Source organism: Rhinoraja longicauda, chromosome 4 (genome assembly GCF_053455715.1).
Source record: "Rhinoraja longicauda isolate Sanriku21f chromosome 4, sRhiLon1.1, whole genome shotgun sequence".
NCBI lineage: Eukaryota > Metazoa > Chordata > Chondrichthyes > Rajiformes > Arhynchobatidae > Rhinoraja > Rhinoraja longicauda.
The window spans coordinates 92254636-92274491 of record NC_135956.1 but is presented as its reverse complement, the minus strand read 5'-3'; the positions used below and the strand labels follow the sequence as shown (position 1 = coordinate 92274491).

The 19856-nt window shown below is 42.6% G+C and overlaps 1 protein-coding gene across 1 annotated transcript in view; it reads right to left on the bottom strand.

Annotated features, from left to right (window-relative positions):
* Positions 1 to 19856, bottom strand: part of rhpn1 (rhophilin, Rho GTPase binding protein 1) — a 70463-nt gene that overhangs the window by 37062 nt on the left and 13545 nt on the right. The window contains exons 4-6 of the mRNA XM_078398391.1: positions 3925 to 4000; positions 3111 to 3188; positions 1798 to 1922 (exon numbers count right to left, since the gene is read on the bottom strand). Of these exons, the coding sequence (XP_078254517.1) occupies positions 1798 to 1922; positions 3111 to 3188; positions 3925 to 4000 (279 nt within the window). The remainder of the gene's footprint in view (positions 1 to 1797; positions 1923 to 3110; positions 3189 to 3924; positions 4001 to 19856) is intronic.

Genomic DNA, 19856 nt, shown 5'->3' with positions numbered 1-19856 from the left:
GTGGCTTTTCATGCCCTGGCTTTAAACTAATGTGTGCTTTCTCACATCTCTTAGAAATCATGCAGAGCTCTGCGGTATTCATCAACCTTCCTCAACACTTGGGTAGGTATCAAATCTCTCGTCAACCAATTCACGGTTTAGGAGTTTCTCATTCCCCTTTCAACACTCATTCTCAACAATAGATTAATTGTTCATCAATTTTTAAGGCTGTTTGTAACATCTTGTTTGTAAAAATTGATGTTGACATCTACGTGTCAGTACATGCCACAGCACTTCACGGATAAATATCCAGAGATTTATGGTTTTAATTTCCCCATTGTTCTCTCTTGGGACAGTGCCTAAAGCTGAAACATCTTCACTTTCAAGGCCTCCCATTGTTAAAATACAATTTTGCCTGCTAAGCTTCGATTTCAATTTACCCTAACCAGATCTGTTCAAAATGGTCCTTCTTCAATTGCCTATTTTAGCCTTGAAGCAGTCCACAGCCCCTTCCATGGTAGCTGTATGATATGGTCACTGTTTCCTAGTCCACTTAGTTTGGTTCCTTTTCCAACCCAAGTCCAGGAGTATTCCTTAACTCTTTGATTCAGAAACATACTGATCAATTTAAATGACTTTGTTAGATTACAATGGCAATGACACTCAGAAATCACTTCACAAAATTGTAACCACTGGAATATCTTGGCAGAAGAATAAAAGGCACAATGTAATTACATAGAGGTGTATAAAATTATGAGGGGAATAGATAAGGTGAATGCGCAGACATTTTGCACCCAGGGTAGGAGAACTTGAGGCCATAGGTTTAAATTGAGAGGGGAAAGATTGAAAAGATACCCGAGGGGCAACCTTTCCACACAGAGGATGGTGGGCATGTGGAACAAACTACCGAAGCAAGTAGTCGAGGCAGGTCCTTTATCAGCATTTTAAAACACACGTGGACAGGTACATGACAAAGAAAGGTTTGGAAGTTACAGGCAGTATCTCTGGAGGACATGGATAGGCAGCTTTTTGGATCGGGACCCTTCCTCAGGCTGAAAGGCACTGATTTGAAATGTCGCCTACACATAGAGTCATACTATGGAAACGGGCCCTTCAGCCCAACTTGCCCACACCGACCAACATATCCCATCTACATTGTGTAGGAAAATAACTGCAGAGGCTGGTACAAATCGAAGGTATCACAAAATGTTGGAGTAACTCAGCAGATCAGGCAGCATCTTGGAGAGAAGGAATGGGTGACTGATGAAGGGCCTCGACCCGAAACGTCACCCATTCCTTCTCTCCAAGATGCTGCCTGACCAGCTGAGTTACTCCAGCATTTTGTGATACCTCCCATCAACATTAGTAGTCTGGCCCATTTCCCTCTAAACTCATCCTATCCATGTACCTGTCTAATTGCTTCTTAAACATTGCAAGGTCCCTGCCTCAACTACCTCCTCCGGCAGATTGTTCCATACACTCACAACCCTTTCTTTGTGTGTTAGTTACCCTCCTATAAAATATTTCCCCCTTCACCGTAAACTTATGCCCTCTGGTTCTGTGTTCCCCAACTCTGGGCAAGAGACTCTGTGCGTCTACCTGAACTATTCCTCTTATGATTTAATACGCCTCTGTAAGATCACCCCCCATCCTCCTGCACTTCAGGGAATAGAGTCCCAGCCTGCTCAACCTCTCCTTAGAGCACAGAATTTTAATGTAGGAAATCTGCCATGAAAATATTCACTACTTCATCAGCCTTTTCAATTATTCACAGTACAGACATTGATATAAACAAAAAGTTTAGAATACAAAACTTACCAATGGAAAAAAATGCCCATATTTTTATTGGGTGGGAAAAATCGGTTATCAATGAAGTAAAGTTGGTTGTAGTATTCCATCAGAAGCTCAATTCCAGAATCATTCCTCGATGGAGTTCGCATAGCCTGAATTAAAATTACTGACATAAATCCCTAGTCTAGTGAATAAACTTACATTTTTCAACTTTAACAGAATACTAAGCTCTGAGGCTCTAGCACACTGAGGTACGAAGTGTGAGGCTTAAGATTCCTAACTACGATTCACCATTACTGAACGAATAGCAATTCTCATAAGATGATAAATTTTACAGCACAGTTAACTCTGAACCCTTTCACACACTCCCTGACAGGCATCACAGAAAAACATTGGCAGAGAATCAGAGGCAGGGCATCAATCTAACCTTTGAAATACAACTGTCACACAAGGGAGAAGAGGAGTCAAAAGCACAAACAACCAGGTCCTTTGTTTTTGAAGCTTCAAATGTTCACACCCTTTACATTATCACATGCGATAATTTTAGCATTGTAATAAAGCAGTTCTCATTTTTCAGTAAAGACCTTTATTTAATATGAATATCTTGAATATGAACTTGATATGAAGCTTTATAATTTCACAGAAAGGTAACATTATACCTAAAGAGACACATCATACCGTTCCTCTCTTTCCCAAAAACAATTTCATACTATACCTACCATTTTACAAACTAAATTGTACATGCTAATTAATCATTCATAACCTAAAACTACATAGATTTTTGAATTATGATATAAACCTCTATTGCTTAGTTTTTTTAACAATTGAGTTATTTATTTTTACTGGAACAAATGGAAAGGGTGTAGAGTGCCAGGACTAGAGGGCTTGAGATCGAGGGAGAGGTTGAACAGGCTAGGACTTTATTCCTTGGAGTGCACCTTATAGTAGTGTACAAAATCATAAGGGGAATACATTGGGTAAATGCACAGTCATTGCCCCGAGTAGGGGAATTGAGAACCAGATGACATGGGTTTAAAGTGATGGGGAAAAGATTTAATAGGAACCTGAGGAGGTAACTTTTTTGTTTTACACAAAGGGTGGTAGTTTTATGGAATGAGCTGCCATCGAATGTAGTTGAGGCAGGTACTATCACAGTGTTCAAGAAACATTGTTTTAGGTAGGTACATGCAAAGGACCGGTTTAGAGAGATATGGGCCAAACACAGGCAGATGGGATTAGTGTACATGGGGCATGTTAGCCGGCGTGGGCATTTTGAGACAAAGCGTCTGTTTCTAGGGGTATCACTATGATATTACCCATCAACCCTCAGTGGAACTAACCTGCCGGAGATCTGCAAGTTCTTTTAGTTCCTTTTCGTACCTGCATGCTGGCTCATTGTAGTGCTCTTCAATAAGATCCTATCAAATACAAAACAAAAAAGCAGAGCATTCAACATAATAGTTTGAAATGTAACTGAAAATGAATGAAGACTAAAACAAAAAAAGATAATCACAATATTGAATGCTAGGAATATACTTCCAAGTCAAGGGGTATGTGACTTGGTAATGTTGCAGCTCCTTTATTATCCTGAAGGAGTGGAACATGCTGGTGGTGACATGTTCATGCGCCTGGTGTCCTTGTCCTTCTTGGTGGTACTTATCACTGGTTTGTGAAATACTGTCAGAGCAGCCAAGGCAGGGGATGAATACTGGTCGAGTTGCCATGATGCAACCAGTCATTATGCTTTGCACCATACACCCACGATGCAGTTGGAATACAATGCTTACCACTGTTGAAAACATTGATCATCAAGGGAAGGTGATAATAGAACATATGATAATGCCCTTTCTTAAAAAAAACCTGTCATGACTACTCACTTGTGAAACAAAATAATTTAAAGAATTGCATAATGTCATAGGATAATCATTAAGGTGCTCATTTTATATAATTCCCAGCAACTCATCCTCATTGAATCCTCATGCAACTTTGATGAAGAATTTTACTTGGAAGGGTGGCAAGAGCTTTGCATTACCCAAACACAGCAGAATGAAATTGGAAGATTAGGAGTCCACGCTGCGGCAGTAGGATAAAAAAAATTATACAGATGTATTTATTTTCACGTCCTCAATCATGTCATTATGGGTGATTACCAACCTTCAAAGGTATCGTCAGTTCAACTTCTTTTGTCTCCTTCAGACCAAGAGGAATCATAGGAACACTAACAGACTCACTGCAATACAAAAAGAGATAATTATATGTTTAGAGAAACATAGAAAATAGGTGCAGGAGGAAGCCATTTGGCCCTTCGAGCCAGCACCGCCATTCATTGTGATCATGGCTGATCATCCACAATCAGTAACCCCGTGCCTGCCTTCTCCCCATATCCCTTGATTCTGCTAGCCCAGAGAGCTCTAAGTTACCTTTACTTTCACTTATGGTTAACTTTAAATACTTATAATTGGCAGTGACAGTGGAACAGCTGCCAAAACCCCAATGAGGCCAAATTCCTACTAAATGGACAGGTACGTGGATAGGAAAAGTTTAGAGGGATATATGGGCCAAAAGCGGACTGCTGGGACGAGTGAAGATGAGGCATCTTGCTCAGTTGGGCCGAAGTGCCCGTTTCTGTGCTGTATGATTATGTACTGTCCAGAGGGATGCTGGGGGATGGCAGGATTTAGGTCAGATGTCCTTGCACATCAGTCTTACCAAAATCCTCCCTGGTGACCACATTTTCTGGCACAATGGGCTCCCTGAAGTTTACAGTTGCCGTGCTTGTGTTCTGAGAGGTTGTGACTGCCGAGTCTGTTGGATGCATTTAGCGATCAGATTATATCGCCATTCCTTCATAAACATTGCATCACATTCTTGGAGCCTGACCTTATTATGGGGGTATGGGAAGAAGGCAGGAACGGGGTACTGATTGAGAATGATCAGCCATGATCACATTGAATGGTGGTGCTGGCTCGAAGGGCCGAATGGCCTCCTCCTGCACCTATTGTCTATTATTAGAGTGTTGTTGTACCTTCACCAAAATTCAAAACGGTAAACTACATTCCTATCAGAATAGAATCACATGAGGAGCAGATACAGAGGTTGATGATGAGAAAAGGATGCACCATGGGTAGGATGTTCAATTTGAGGACAGTATTCATTGTATTAATCAAGAATCTATCTCTGCCTTAAAAATATCCATAGACTTGGCCTCCACAGCCTTGTGTAGCAATGAATTTCACAGATTCAGCACACTCTGATGAAAGAAATTCCTCCTCATCTCCCTAAAGGAACTTCCTTTTATTATGAGGCTGTGACCTCTGGTCCAAGACTCTCCACTCATGAAAACATCCTCTCCACATCCACTATATCCAAGCCTTTCACTATTCGGTAAATTTCAATGAGGTTTTCCCTCATCCTTCTAAACTCCAGTAAGTAGAGAACCAGCGTCATCAAACGCTCATCATATGTTATACTCCTAGATCCCTTTGCTCTCTGCAAACTTACTAATCATGCCTTATACATTCTCATCCAAATCGTTGATATAAACCACAAACAGTAATAGGCCCATCACCGATCCGAGGCACACCACTAGTCAGTTTCCAGTCAAAAAAATAACCTTCCTCCGTTTCCTTCCATTAAGCCAACCCTTTATAGAGTCAGCTAGCTCTCCCTTGATCCCATGCAATCTAATCTTCCAGAACAGGCACTATGCGGAAACTCATCAAATGCCTTGCTGATGTCCATATAGAGAACTTTTATGTCTTTGCCCTCAAAAACATTTTTGGTTACTGCTTCAAAAATTTCAGCAATTCATTTAAAATATTTATGCATAGAATACCAGTTTGTAATTTATAGGGTTTTTTGTAGGAACAACTTTTATACAATAGGCAAACCATACCTCAGCCCCTTGGTCCATCATCAGAGGACATTGTTGTGCAGTGACCACTGGCCGAGCGGACACTGCACGTAAACAGCAAAATGAAATAACTTTGCACAAGAGGCTACGGGAGCAGTAATGCTCAGTTAACCAATCGTGAAGAAGGTACTGATTTTGTGAAAGGCTACACATAATTTATAGCCTGCTTTCAATTTTGAAGTGCTAAGCTAGCTGTTCTCAGTTTGAACAGCAGTCACGGATCTACAATTAGTATCAGTTTTGCTGAGGCTGGAGAATGGAGGAATGTGGTAAATCAAGACGAAGTAGTAGGGGATAGAAAAAAGGCTACTTCAGTGACATCAGGTTGTTATGTTGAGCAGGGTTGGCTGTGTTATTTTTTACAGTGATTTATCACTCAGTCCGTTTTCACATCACAAAAGGGTCCCAAGACTGCACAGTACATTATGGAACCGCACTCCAGAAAGTTTAAAGGAACAAATAGTTCAGAAAATAAGTTTCAGAAAAAAAAAGCACTAGAAACATTTTGCCGTTTTCCTTTCATAAGTCATAGGAGTAGAATTAGGCCATTCGGCCCATCAAGTCTACTCCGCCATTCAAACATGGCTGATCTATCTCTCCCTCTGAACCCCATTCTCCTGCCTTCTCCCCATAACCTCTAACACCTGTACTAATCAAGAATCTATCTATCTCTGCTTTAGAAATATATCCACTAACGACCTCCACGGCCTTCTTTGGCAAAGAATTCCACAGATTCGCCACCCTCTGACTAAAAGAAATTCTCATCTCCTTCCGAAAAAAAGTCCTTTAATTCTGAGCCTATGACCTTTAATCCTAGACTTTCCCACTCGTGGAAACACCCTCTCCACATACAAGAATAGTGAAAGGCTTGGATAGAGTGTATGGTTTAATGAGGCCCCACCTAATTTTTTTAAACTCCAGCGAGTACAGGCCCAGTGACAACAAATGCTCTTCATAGGTTAACCTACTCATTCCTGAGATAATTTTTGTAAATCTCCCCTGGACCCTCTCCAGAGCTAGCACATCCTTCCTCAGATATGGTGCCCAAAATTGCTCATAATATTCCAAGTGCAGCCTTACCAGTGTCTTAGAGCCTCAGCATTCCATCCCTCTTTTTTTTTACAAGCCCCTTCGAAATAAATGCTAGCATTGAATTTGTTTTCTTTACTACCAATTCGACATGCAGATTAGCTTTTTGGGAATCCTGCACCACCACTCCCAAGTCCCTTTGCACCTCCGATTTCTGGATTCTCTCCCCATTTAGAAAATAGGCTACTTCCTGAATCTTACTACCACTATGCTACACTATATTCCATCTGCCACTTCTTTGCCCACTCTCCTAACCTCCTGCAGAGTCCCTGCTTTCTCTACACTACTTGCCTATCCACCTATTTCCGTATCATCCGCAAACTTGGCCTGAAGGCTGTGGAGGCTGTCAATGGATATTTTTAAGACAGAGATAGATTATTTATTAGGAGGGGTGTCAGGGGGTATGGAGAAAAGACAGGAGAATGCAATTAGGAGGGAGAGATAGCTCAACCATGATTGAATAGCGGATTAGACATGATGGGCCAAATGGCCTAATTCTGCTCCTATTGTGATATTGCTAGGACTACTTTGTTGGTCACAAGGACTACTTTGTATGCCTGTGTATATAAGTGATTGGTGTGATTAGGCGGCCACACTGGATCCAGGTGGCCTTGGAGCAAACAGCCTGGAGTTAAGCTGCACCATGATCACATTTTAAACGTGTACTTGTGGTCCGTCCAGAGTCACCAAAGGTACCGGACCACGAAGGACAACATGGTGGCAGCGGTTTGGGTGTTTAGCCTAGAAAAGGAAAACAACAAAAAAAACAAGGATAAAGGTTACTAAGTGCATATAAAGAAAAAGAAGAAAAAAATAAAAAGGTTAACAATAAGGAGCCCAGCAAAAAAGGTTAACAGGAAGAAAAGATAGAGCCCTAAAGAACGAAAAAAGTTTCCAGCTCGGTAAGGGGCCAATATATGTAGGTATACTTACCTGCTCAGTTGTCGGTGCCGAGCTGCTGACGGGACACTGCGAGCTGCTGAGGGCGGTGTGTGAAGGCCCACATCGCGCCCCAGCACCTGTGCAGGCCCGAGATTGGAAGCCTGCGACTGGTTCTCGGGGGAGAGATACCGGGAGACCCGACACCCACGGAAGTGTGCGGTGACCGGGGAAGACCGACACCCACGGAGGTGTGCGGCGACCGGAGGAGACCGGCAGACCCGACACCCAGGGAGGTGTGCGGTGACCGACACCCAGGGAGGTGTGCGGCGACCGGTGGAGAGACCGTCACCCACGGAGGTGTGCGGCGACCGGGAGACACCCGGAGGAGACCGACACCCATGGAGGTGTGCGACGACCGGGGGAGACCGACACCCACGGAGGTGTGCGGCGACCGGAGGGGGTCGGCGACCGGAGGGACCGACCACCCGCGAAGGTGCGGCGGCCGATAAGCCATACTTACCCAGGCGCGGCGACCGGAGAGTCGGGACAGCCCTGGGCCCGAGGCAGCGGCAGCGCGTTCAAATTTGAGCGGCAGCTGCCGGGAGCACCTGTGGGCGGGGCCAGCGCGCACCGCAGCCAAGGCCCGATTGCACCGCGGTTACAGCAGCTGGGAGCTGCATAGTGGGAGCCCAGCAGTGGGAGTCCAGCAGTGGGAGTCCAGCAGTGCCAGCCCAGCAATGCCTGCCCAGCAGTGGGAGTCCAGCAGTGGGAGTCCAGCAGTGCCAGCCCAGCAATGCCTGCCCAGTCAGTGGGAGCCCAGCGTTGGGAGCTCAGCGTTTTGCGAGCCCAGCGTTGTGAGCCAGATCATGAATATGAATACTAAACATGACTGATTTGTATAATTGTATGTGTAATTATCTGTTAATGATCAGTGTGTATTTAAAGCTTAATGTTTTGCTTTTGATGCTTTGATATATATATTGTATATATCTGTGGACTGACCACCCGGAGATGAGTGACCACCCGGAGATGAGTGACCACCCGGAGATGAGTGACCACCCGGAGATGAGTGACCACCCGGAGATGAGTGACCACACGGAGATGAGTGACCACACGGAGATGAGTGACCACACGGAGTGAGTGACCACCCGGAGTGAGTGACCACCCGGAGTGAGTGACCACCCGGAGTGAGTGACCACCCGGAGAGAGTGACCACACGAAGAGTGACCACACGGAGAGAGTGACCACACGGAGTGAGTGACCACACGGAGTGAGTGACCACCCGGAGATGAGTGACCACCCGGAGATGAGTGACCTCCCGTTGAGGAGTGACCACCATGAAGAAGCAAAAAGCAATTGTGTTATTGGTTTTGTTTGCAAAAAGCAATGGTGTTTTGGTTTTGTTTGTTAAATATATTTTAGCCCTCGAATGGTAAAGAAAACAATACAAAAAACAAAATGTAGACAAAACAAAGATTTTATATAAGATAAGGGGGATGTTGTGATATTGCTAGGACTACTTTGTTGGTCACAAGGACTACTTTGTCTGCCTGTGTATATAAGTGATTGGTGTGATTTTAGGCGGCCACTCTGGTTCCAGCTGGCCACGGAATAAACAGCCTGGAGTTGAGCTCCAGCATTGTAACTTTTTACACACGTGTACTTGTGGTCCGTCCAGAGTCACTAAAGGTACAACAGGTACCGGACCACGAAGTACAACACCTATCACTTATGACTTTATGACTCATGAACATATAGTGTTGAAGCAACTCTGCAGGTCAGGCAGCATCTTTGGAGAATGTTTGGTGAAAGTCCTATCCATATCCTCCGGAGATGCTGCATAATCAGCTGAGTTACTCCGCACATTGCCTCTTGTTTTGAAAACCAGCATCTGCAGTTCCTTCTGACTCCATGAATATACATCATTGACACCATGCAATATTATTGAGTTAGATCAAGGATAGCCAAACAATTGAAACAAAGGCCAGTGATAGACAATAGGTGCAGGAGGAGGCCATTCGGCCCCTCGAGCCAGCACCGCCATTCAATGTGATCATGGCTGATCATTCTCAATCAGTACCCCGTTCCTGCCTTCTCCCCATACCCCCTGACTCCGCTATCCTTTAGAGCTCTATCCAGCTCTCTCTTGAATGCATTCAGAGAATTGGCCTCCACTGCCTTCTGAGGCAGAGAATTCCACAGATTCACAACTCTCTGACTGAAAAAGTTTTTCCTCATCTCAGTTCAAAATGGCCTACCACTTATTCTTAAACTGTGGCCCCTTGTTCTGGACTCCCCCAACATTGGGAACATGTTTGCTGCCTCTAACGTGTCCAACCCCTTAATAATTTTATACGTTTCAATAAGATCTCCTTTCATCCTTCTAATCCCTTATCCTAAAAACAGTAGGTGTGAGACAGGTTTAAAGAGTTGTGGATGGTGAAGCCATGTGGAGGAAAGTAGCGGGAGAGGGAAATGTTGGAGAGAGAAATACGTGGCAGTCTGGGTGGGGCACAAGGGAGGGAAGGGGGTGTGAAAGAGAGGGAATGGGACTTTGTTGTTGTACTATACTGTTCTATGCTCTAAGGAATTACCTTGGCTTATTTCACAGATTTATCTGGATTCCTTGTTGCCCTATCTCATGTTCCATAACAATTATTCAGTCTTTTATCCTTCACCTCATTTTATACTGCCATGCATTTACATTTTATTATTGTTTGTGCCCCCACAGAATCTGTGACAGTCATTCTCATTAATTATTACATCAAATATGAAAGGTAATTGTTCTTCACGTCATTCAACTTAAACGTTGGCACCATTTCTACTACAGACACTGTCTAACCTGTTTTTTTTGTTTTCATTCACCACTGCATTTTGCCTTCTGTATTAGTCAATTTCATATTCAAGGTATTATTGTTCCATTAATCACAAGCGCTTAAATTCTGCTAATGTTTATTTTGTTAAACTTTATAAAACACCTGAAATTCCAAGCAATCAATTACACCCACACCAACCCTTGAAAATCTCAACTGTCACAATTTAAAATTCTTCCAAGATTTGGCTACCTAAACATTTGCTCACCGAGAACTGCAATGTCTTGTTTACATAGGATATTATATTACACTGTTTTTGAATTTGATTGGAACATTCACAATCCTGCAGTCAAAAGAGTAAATGAAACATCGCAGCCACAGCCTGCAGCCTGTTTCTGCCCTTACTTTCCATGGCAATGTATTTTCCCATTTGTGCCACATTACTTTGCCTATCATTAGAAACATAGAAAAATGGGTGCAGGAGTAGGCCATTCGCCCTTCGAGCCAACACCGACATTCAATATGATCATGGCTGATCATCCAGAATCAGTACCCTGTTCCTGGTTTTCCCCATATCACTTGATTCTGTTAGCCCTAAGAGCTATATCTAACTCTCTCTTAAATACATCCAGTAAATTGGCCTCCACTCCCTTCTGTGGCACAGAATACCACAGATTCACAACTCTCCGGGTGAAAAAGTTTTTCCTCATCTCAGTCCAAAATGGCCTACCCCTTATTCTTAATAATAATAATAATAATCCATTTATTTTATATAGCGCCTTATCACATGCTCAAAGCGCTTTACAAAAACAATTAACATAGAAACAAACAGACAAACTATCCTGACGGAAAAGCGGCGAATACTCAACGCCAGCGTCCTCTCACGTCAGGGTCCGGCAGTAGACATTAAAAAGCTCAAGACACACAGATATAATTTTTTACACAAACAGCCATCACAGTGATTGCTCTAGGCATACCCTCACTGTGATGGAAGGCAAAGTCTTATCTCCTCCTCATTCTTCTCCCGTGGTGCCACGAGGTGATCGAGGCTCCCATCTTTTTGAAGCCCCCACCGGGCGATGGAAAGTCCCAGGGCCGAGCCGAGCAGGCCGATGAAAGTCCTGAGCCCCCACCGGGCGATGGAAAGTGCTGCGGCCGAGCCACGCAGGGCGATGAAAGTCCTGAGCCCCCACCAGGCGATGTAAAGTGCTGCGGCCGGGCCACGCAGGGCGATGAAGGGCCTGCGGGCGGGTTGATCGTACCTCGCGCTTCGGGGCGGTCGAAGCTGCTACGGCTGGAGCTCCCAAAAGCCGGTCGCCAGCCAGGGACCTGCGAACTCCTGATGTTGCGGTCTGCAGGGCCCACGGCCGAAGCCTCCGAGATGGTAAGTCCAGGCCCTGCGACCGGAGTCTTTGAGGTCGATCCCAGCTGGAGGCCGCCGACTCCACGATGTTAGGCCGTAGCGCGAACGGAGATACGACACGGTAAAGGTCGCATCTCCGTTGAGGAGATTTGAAAAAAAGGTTTCCCCCAACCCCCCCACCACCCCCCTACATACACAGAATTAAAAATAAAACAAAACGTACATTTAACAACGACAATGACAAAAAAACCGAAAAAAAACCGGAGAGACTGCCGGTGAGCCGCAGCTGCAGAACACAGCCACGCCCCCAAATTCTTAAACTGTGTCCCCTGGTTCTGGACTCCCCCAACATCGGGAACATTTTTCCTACATCTAGCCTGTCCAATCCCTTAAGAATTTTATATGTTTCTATAAGATCCCCTCTCATCCTTCTAAATTCCAGTGAATATTAGCCCAGACGATCCATTCTTTCATCATATTTCAGTTCCGGCATCCTGGGAATGAACCGGGTAAACCTACGCTACACTCCCTCAATAGCAAGCATGTCCTTCCACAAATTAGGAGACCAAAACTGCACACAATATTTAAATCCTCTCGCTATGAAGACCAACATGCCATTGGCTTTCTTCACTGCCTGCTGTACCTGCATGCTTACTTCCAGTGACTGATGTACAAGAACACCCAGGTCTCGTTGCATCTCCCCTTTTTCCTAATCTGACACCATTCAGATAATAATCTGCCTTCTTGTTCTTGCTACCAAAGTGAATAGCCTCGCATTTATTCACATTATATTGCATCCTTTTAAGCACATTTTTTTGTAGCTTTATCCCATCCAATGTTTCTATCACTTAAGAGATGGAATAGACACATCTCTGACAATATCCTAAACACCTCAAGTGTTTATATTATTTCCTCGGTTTCCGAATTCAAGTCATGAATATGCATGTCAGAACATTAGTTATACGATCCTCATAGTAAATCACTCACATTCTTCTAGGAACTTGCTCTTTTCACATTCAAAGCCTTCTGATTTTACAGCATCTTTATACAAGCGGTCATTCCGTTTAACTCTGCGCTATTTATGTTATCATTGTTTAATATGTTAACAACTACTTTTTGAAGATCATGCTAAATCATAACCATAGTTTTAAAAAAATCAATATTCCATAATTCCTGCTAAAGAATTTTGTAAACTTAGTCAAGAATAACAAGCTCATTAGTAAACTATGCTGATAAGCTCAAAGTAATATTTTGCTTGAAGATTGTCTTTATTCTGTAACAAATTATTTTAGAATATGAAGCGTTGAAAAGCCAATCAATAATCACTTTGTCTCCATTACTTTATTTTTGCAATTTTTGGATCGCTTGCTTTCAAGCTGACTTTTTATTTTAAAATATTTAACAGCTTCACAAAAGATGAGGTATCCTTTTCATAACATTTTTACAATAGCCTAGCACAAAGTTTAGCAATGGAATTCAACTTTGACACCAATCCAAATTTATAGAAAGGTTAAGTTGACATTTTGTGTATGTACTCACCCCGTGACAGAGTTATAAAGGGAGGGACACACCTAAAACATTTCAATCCTTTATCTTCAAAGCAAGTCCAAATGCACCTATAATTTCCATAGATTTTTTTATTATCATTCTAGTGTGTTACAATGGACTTTCTTTATCTTAATGACTCAGTGGCATATGACAAGATGACCACAGTGAAAGAGCTACACTAATTTTTCTTTCTCTTTCACATTGCCCAACAAGCACTGCTAAAATAAGCAAAAACCTGATTATCTCATGTAAGCAAGGTCCATCACTATAATTGTGCAGGCACTTAAGAAAAATACAGATAAGAAACAAACTTGTGGAGGAACGCAGTGGGAAATAGATAGGCGACATTTTAGGTCAGGACCCTTCTTCAGAAGGGTTTAGACGGGGTGCATTTCCTCAAAAGTGTTCAGGAGAGTTTTATTAAGCAGTATGTGGAGGCCTCCACACGTGATAGGGCAATGCTGGATCTAGTATTGGGCAATTAGGAAGGGCAAGTTAATGAACTGTGTGTGGAGGAGCCTTTTGGGACCAGTGACCACAGTTCGATTAGGTTTAAGATAGTTAAGGATGGGGACAGAGAGGGTCTTTGTGTTAAAATGCTCAACTGGGGTAAGGCCAACTTTGAGGGTATGAGAGAAGTTGACTGGAGCAGTTATTTTAATGGAAAGGAACATCGGCCAAGTGGGATGTTTTTAAAAGTGTACTGAAGAAAGCTCATGACCTGTACTTCCCCGTTGGAGTGAATGGCAAAGCAGGCAAACATAAGGAAGGTTGGTTGACGAAGGAAATTGGGATGTTAGTCAAAAACAAGAAGGATGCATGGAACACGTATAGGCAGCTGGGAGAAAGTGCATCCCTGGAGGAGTTTCGGGAACTAAGGAGCAAACCAAACAAGGAAATCAGAAGGGCAAAAAGGAGCCAGGAGATAGTTCTGGGGGATAGCATTAAGGACAATCCCAAAAGGTTTTATAAATACAAAAGGGGGAAAAGGGTAACTAGAGACGAAGTGGGACCTCTCAAAAATCAAAGCGGTCATCTCTGTGTGGAGTCACAGGAGATGGGCAAAGTACTCAATAAGTATTTCTCCTCTGTATTTACCGAGGAGAAAGACAGTAGGACGGAGGAAATTGGAAGTGTCATGAGAGCTGTCAGGGTTACCGTCGAGGAAGTAGTGAAGGTACTGTCGTGTTTGAAGGTAGACAAATCTCCAGGGCCTGATCAGATATATCCGAGGACATTGCGGGTAACCAGAGTGGAAATTGCTGGAGCCCTGGTTGAAATTTACGAGTCATCCTTAAATACAGGAGAGATGCCGAAAGACTGGAGGGTGGCAAATGTTGTGCCTCTTTTCAAGAAGGGCTGCAGGGAAAATGCTGGGAACTATAGGCCAGTGAGCTTGACATCTGTAGTTGGTAAGTTACTGGAGAGTATTCTGAGGGATAGGTTATACAGGCATTTGGATGGGCAAGGGATCATTAGGGATAGTCAGCATTGTTTTTTTTTTTTTTTTTTTTTTTTTTTTTTTTAAAGAGAGAAAGTAAAAATAAAAATATAAAACTATAAACTTGGGGAGAGAGAGTAAGAGGGTTAAAAAAAAAAGAAAAAAGGATCTAACAATAAAAATTAACGGGAGTAGATCCGGGAGACAAAAACCACAGCTGTACATCCAACCCCCAACTCAAGTTTCAACTTTTTATTTAAATTTTTATTTTTATTTTAGTCCTGTGCCAAACCCATTTACTTTTCTAAAAATTCAATAAATGGAGACCATATTTTTAAAAATAACTCAGGTTTGTCGATTAAGGCAAACCTTATTTTTTCCAAATGCAGGGTCTCTGTCATTTCCATAGTCCACATTTTAATTGTGGGGGTTATTGGTTTTTTCCAAAATTTAAGTATTAGTTTTTTCGCAGTTATTAGACTGTAATCAAGAAAATGTACCTGACTTACTGTAAAATTTGTAGTATGTTCTGATAATCCTAATATAATTAATTTTGGGTCCATATCTAATTTTTTATTAATAACTTTAGAAACTATTTTAAAAATCTCCAACCAGAAGTTTTGCATTTTTATACAAGTTACGAAAATATGAGTTAAATTAGCTTCTTGAAATTGACATTTATCACACATAGGAGAGATACTAGGAAAAATCCTATTTAATTTCGTCTTCGAATAATGTAATCTATGTATTATTTTAAATTGTATTAAGGAATGTCTAGTATTCAATGAACATTGATGTATATGTTGTAAACTTTCATCCCATATATCTTGCATTATAAATTGATTCAATTCGTCCTCCCATGCTCGTCTATAAGATTCTGATGACGGAATGTCAATGTCAAGGAGAATATTGTAAATAAAAGATATTAATTTATTTGAGTTATAATGTCGATTCAGGCATACATCAAGTGTTTCTGGACCTCTAAACTTATATTCTTGCATGTGTGATTTTACATAATCTCTAAGTTGTAAATATCTAAAATAATTATTAACATGTAATCCATACTTCTGCTGTAACTCCTGAAACGAAAGAAAAGTTCCCTTATGGTAAAGATCTCCCACCCTTTTGATTCCATAACTTTTCCATTGAGCAAAGCCTCTATCTAAGACAGACGGTTTAAAAGAAGGATTATTCGCAATAGGAAGGAAAACAGATAATTTACTCAATTTTAACGTAAGCTTTAATTGTTTCCAGGTACGGATAACACTATGTATAATGGGATTACCTCCATATGTTTTTTTATTTAAATTTATTGGAGCTAAGAGGATCGCACCAATATCGAATGGTAAACAATCCTCTTTCTCCATCTTTAACCAATCCGGTTGTTGATCAGAATCATCCAACCAGCAGGTTATATTTTTAATATTAACCGCCCAATAATAAAATAAAAAGTTAGGTAAAGCAATTCCTCCATTAATTTTAGACTTACATAAGTGTCTTTTATTTATTCTATCAGCATTGTTTTGTACGTGGAAGGTCATGTCTCACAAAACTGATTGATTTTTTTGAAGACGTGACCAAAAAGGTTAATGAGGGCAGAGCTGCAGATGTCATGTACATTGACTTCAGTAAGGCGTTCGACAAGGTTCCACATGGTAGGCTGCTCTGGGAGGTTACATCGCATGGGTCCAAGGAGAGGTAGACGAATGGATAGCAAATTGGCTCCATGCAAGGAAGCAGAGGGTGATGGCGGAAGGTTGCTACTCGGACTGGAGGCCTGTGACTAGTGGTGTGCCTCAGGGTTCGGTGTTGGGCCAGTTACTGTTTGTCATCTACATCAATGATTTGGATGAGAACATACAAGGCAACATTAGCAAGTTTGCTGATGATACAAAAGCGAGTGGTTTTGCAGATAGTGAAGAAGGTTGTGAAAGATTGCAGCAGGATCTGGATCAATTGGCCATGTGGGCAGAGAAATGGATGATGGAATTTAATACAGAAAAGTGTGAGGTGTTGCATTTTGGGACGTCGAACAAGGGTAAAACTTATACAGTAAATGGTAGGTATCTGGGTAGTGTTGTAGAACAGAGGGATCTAGGAGTACAGGTGCATGGTTCCTTGAAGGTCGAGTCGCAGATAGATAAGGTGGTCAAAAAGGCTTTTAGCACTTTGGCCTTCATCAGTCAGAATACTAAGTATTGACGTTGGGAGGTCATATTGCAGTTGTATAAAACGTTGGTGAGACTGCATTTAGAATATTGTATTCAGTTCTGGGCACCATATTATAGGAAAGATATTGCTAAGCTTGAAAGGGTTCAGAAAAGATTTACAAGGATGTTGCTAGGACTAGAGGGTGTGAGCTATAGGGAGAGGTTGAGTAGGCTGGTTCACTATTCCATGGAGTGCAAGAGAATGAGGGGAGATCTTATAGATGTATACAAAATCATGAGAGGAATAGATCGGGTAGATGCACAGAGTCTTTTGCCCAGAGTTGGGGAATCAAGGACCAGAGGACATAGGTTCAAGGTGAAGGGGAAAAGATTTAATAGGAATCCGAGGAGTAACTTTTTCACACAAAGGGTGGTGGGTGTATGGAACAAGCTGCCGAGGAGGTTCATTGAGGCTGGGACAATCCCATCGCTTAAGAAATCGTTAGACAGGTACATGGATAGGACAGGTTTGGAGGGATATGGACCAAGCACAGGCAAGTGAGACTAGTGTACCTGGGACATTGTTGGCGGCGTGGGTGAGTTGGGCCGAAGGGCCTGTTTCCACGCTGTATCACTCTATGACTCTATGGTGGGTAGATGGGAAAGGAAAATAGGGACAGGGGAGTAGAGAGGGGTGGATAATGAGCAGATGGATGTGGAAGATCAGGAAAGGAACAAGATGATGGGGCGGGGGATGGGAAGTAAAGTACAGGGGGGTGGAGCTGGCTAGAAAAAGAGGATGGGGAAGAGGGGAGGGGGAAGAGTGGGGGCAGGGGGGGAAAGAACTACCTGAAATTGGCAAATTTAATGTTCATGCCATTGAAGATTACCCACGCGGAATTCGAGGTGCCATTTTTCCAGGGTGTGCATGGCAGCACGAGGAGGCAGAGGACAGGTCGATTGTTATGGGAATGGAAAGGAGAGTGGAAGTGGCTTACACTTGGGAGCTCCAGCTCTTACTGTACAGAGCACAATTAGTCAAAATAGTCATTTTTGCCAGCAATCACTGATGCAGTGAACAGGTTTGGTGGTTGGGCATGTAAACCGCTGGAGCTTCCAGATGCATGCCATTTCAATGCAGTTTTTCAGTTACAGGCAAACTACTTCCTCATCTCCTTGTCAACCCAGCTCCTACCAACACCCCCACTCCCTTAGGCATATCTTTCCACAATCCCCACATCCATCACCTAGCTCTTTTCCTTCACCCATTCCTCGTAATCTCTTCCCTACTCCAGGTCCACTGTTTGTCTTGCCCTGCTATTTCCCTACCACCCCGTCCCCTCGTCAATCCCATCTTCCAACCACACCTCCCTACGGTTCTACATTTCACTCCCCACCTTCTTTTCTTATCAGATTCCACCATTTGCACCCCTTTATCTTCTCCACTTATCACCGTCAGCCTTAAAGACTATCTGCACCGTCCCCTCCCCCCCCCCCCCCGACCAGCTCATCTGCCAGCACCCACAGTTCTCCATTCACAGGTCACTAATGTTAGTCCTACTTTGGAAGAACATGCATGTCATCTGTTGTTCTCAAACAAGGAATAGAAGCAAAATTAACAGCAACCCAAAAAATGCCTTGTGCTCACAAATTTGATATACATTTGATATTCATTGGAGATGCAGCAAATTATCTTATAAGTAAATGTGCTGCATGACAATGTCTAAATCTAAGTATAGCTGGTGATTCACAAATGTCCTCATCACTAGCTATGCTCAATTACAAGAAGCAATATAACAAAGTAAACTAATGTAAAATCATAAAGTTGGGTGAAGCTAATCTTTAAACTCATCCACTGTAATTTTTGATTTGACCAAAAGTAACAACTCATAGTGATTGCTCAGTATTTGATTGTACTGTAAACAAGTTCTACCTTCTCTTAAAGACGTCAAAAATTCTGCTCCCAACACCCACCACGTCCCAGCCACACATCATCCTCCAGCTTGTTGACCTGTATCATATGGAGCTCAAGCCTGCTCTTGATTTTAAAATTTACATTATTCTTTCAAACTCCTTTACAGCCTTTTTCAAAGTTCTTTTTGAGGTCCCCTCATCCAGTTTGAAATCCTCCAAACTATCAGATGCTCTCAATTCTAGCCTCATCATCACCAAATGTAATAACTGCACCACCAATTACCGTATATTCAATTTCCAGTCTTCTAGACTTCTCTTAAAAACTTCTCTTACCAGGATTGTTGTCAGATAACATCCACCAAATGTCCTTTGAAAGGTGCTCCCAAGAGACACCTTTGTTTTATGACAGAACATTGGATGTTAAGCTCCGTACCTCTATTGGAAAACAGAACTGAAGATAGAGTCATATAGTCAGAGAGTTATACAGCATGGAAATATGCTCTTTGGCCCAGCTGGAACATGCCAATCAATTTGGCATTCTGGGCTAGTCCCATTTGCCCACATTTGGAAGGAAAAGGTTGAGAATGATATGGGCCAAACACAAGCAATGCGACTAGCTCAGGTAAATATTTTGGATGACAAGCTAGGCTGAAGAGCCTGTTTCCATGCTCTCTGACATCGACATGAAAGAAGTTTCATTATTGTGGAATGAAAGATTTATAAAAAAAGGCCAAAGGTTGCATTCTATTGAAATATTGTGGCGAATCCTGAGAGTTAGGCTACTCCTTGGCCGAACCTTCGGCACTGAGACTGACAGGGTCTGGGCACTGCCCAGTCCATGGTGTTTCTCACCAGGGGTTGTGGAGGGAGAGGAGAGTGAACATGCGTGCTGGCAGCTTGTTGTGTTAATAAAGGCATCCTGACTGAACTAACCTGGCGTCTAGCCTTATTTCGGGCTGAACTGATGGCTCTC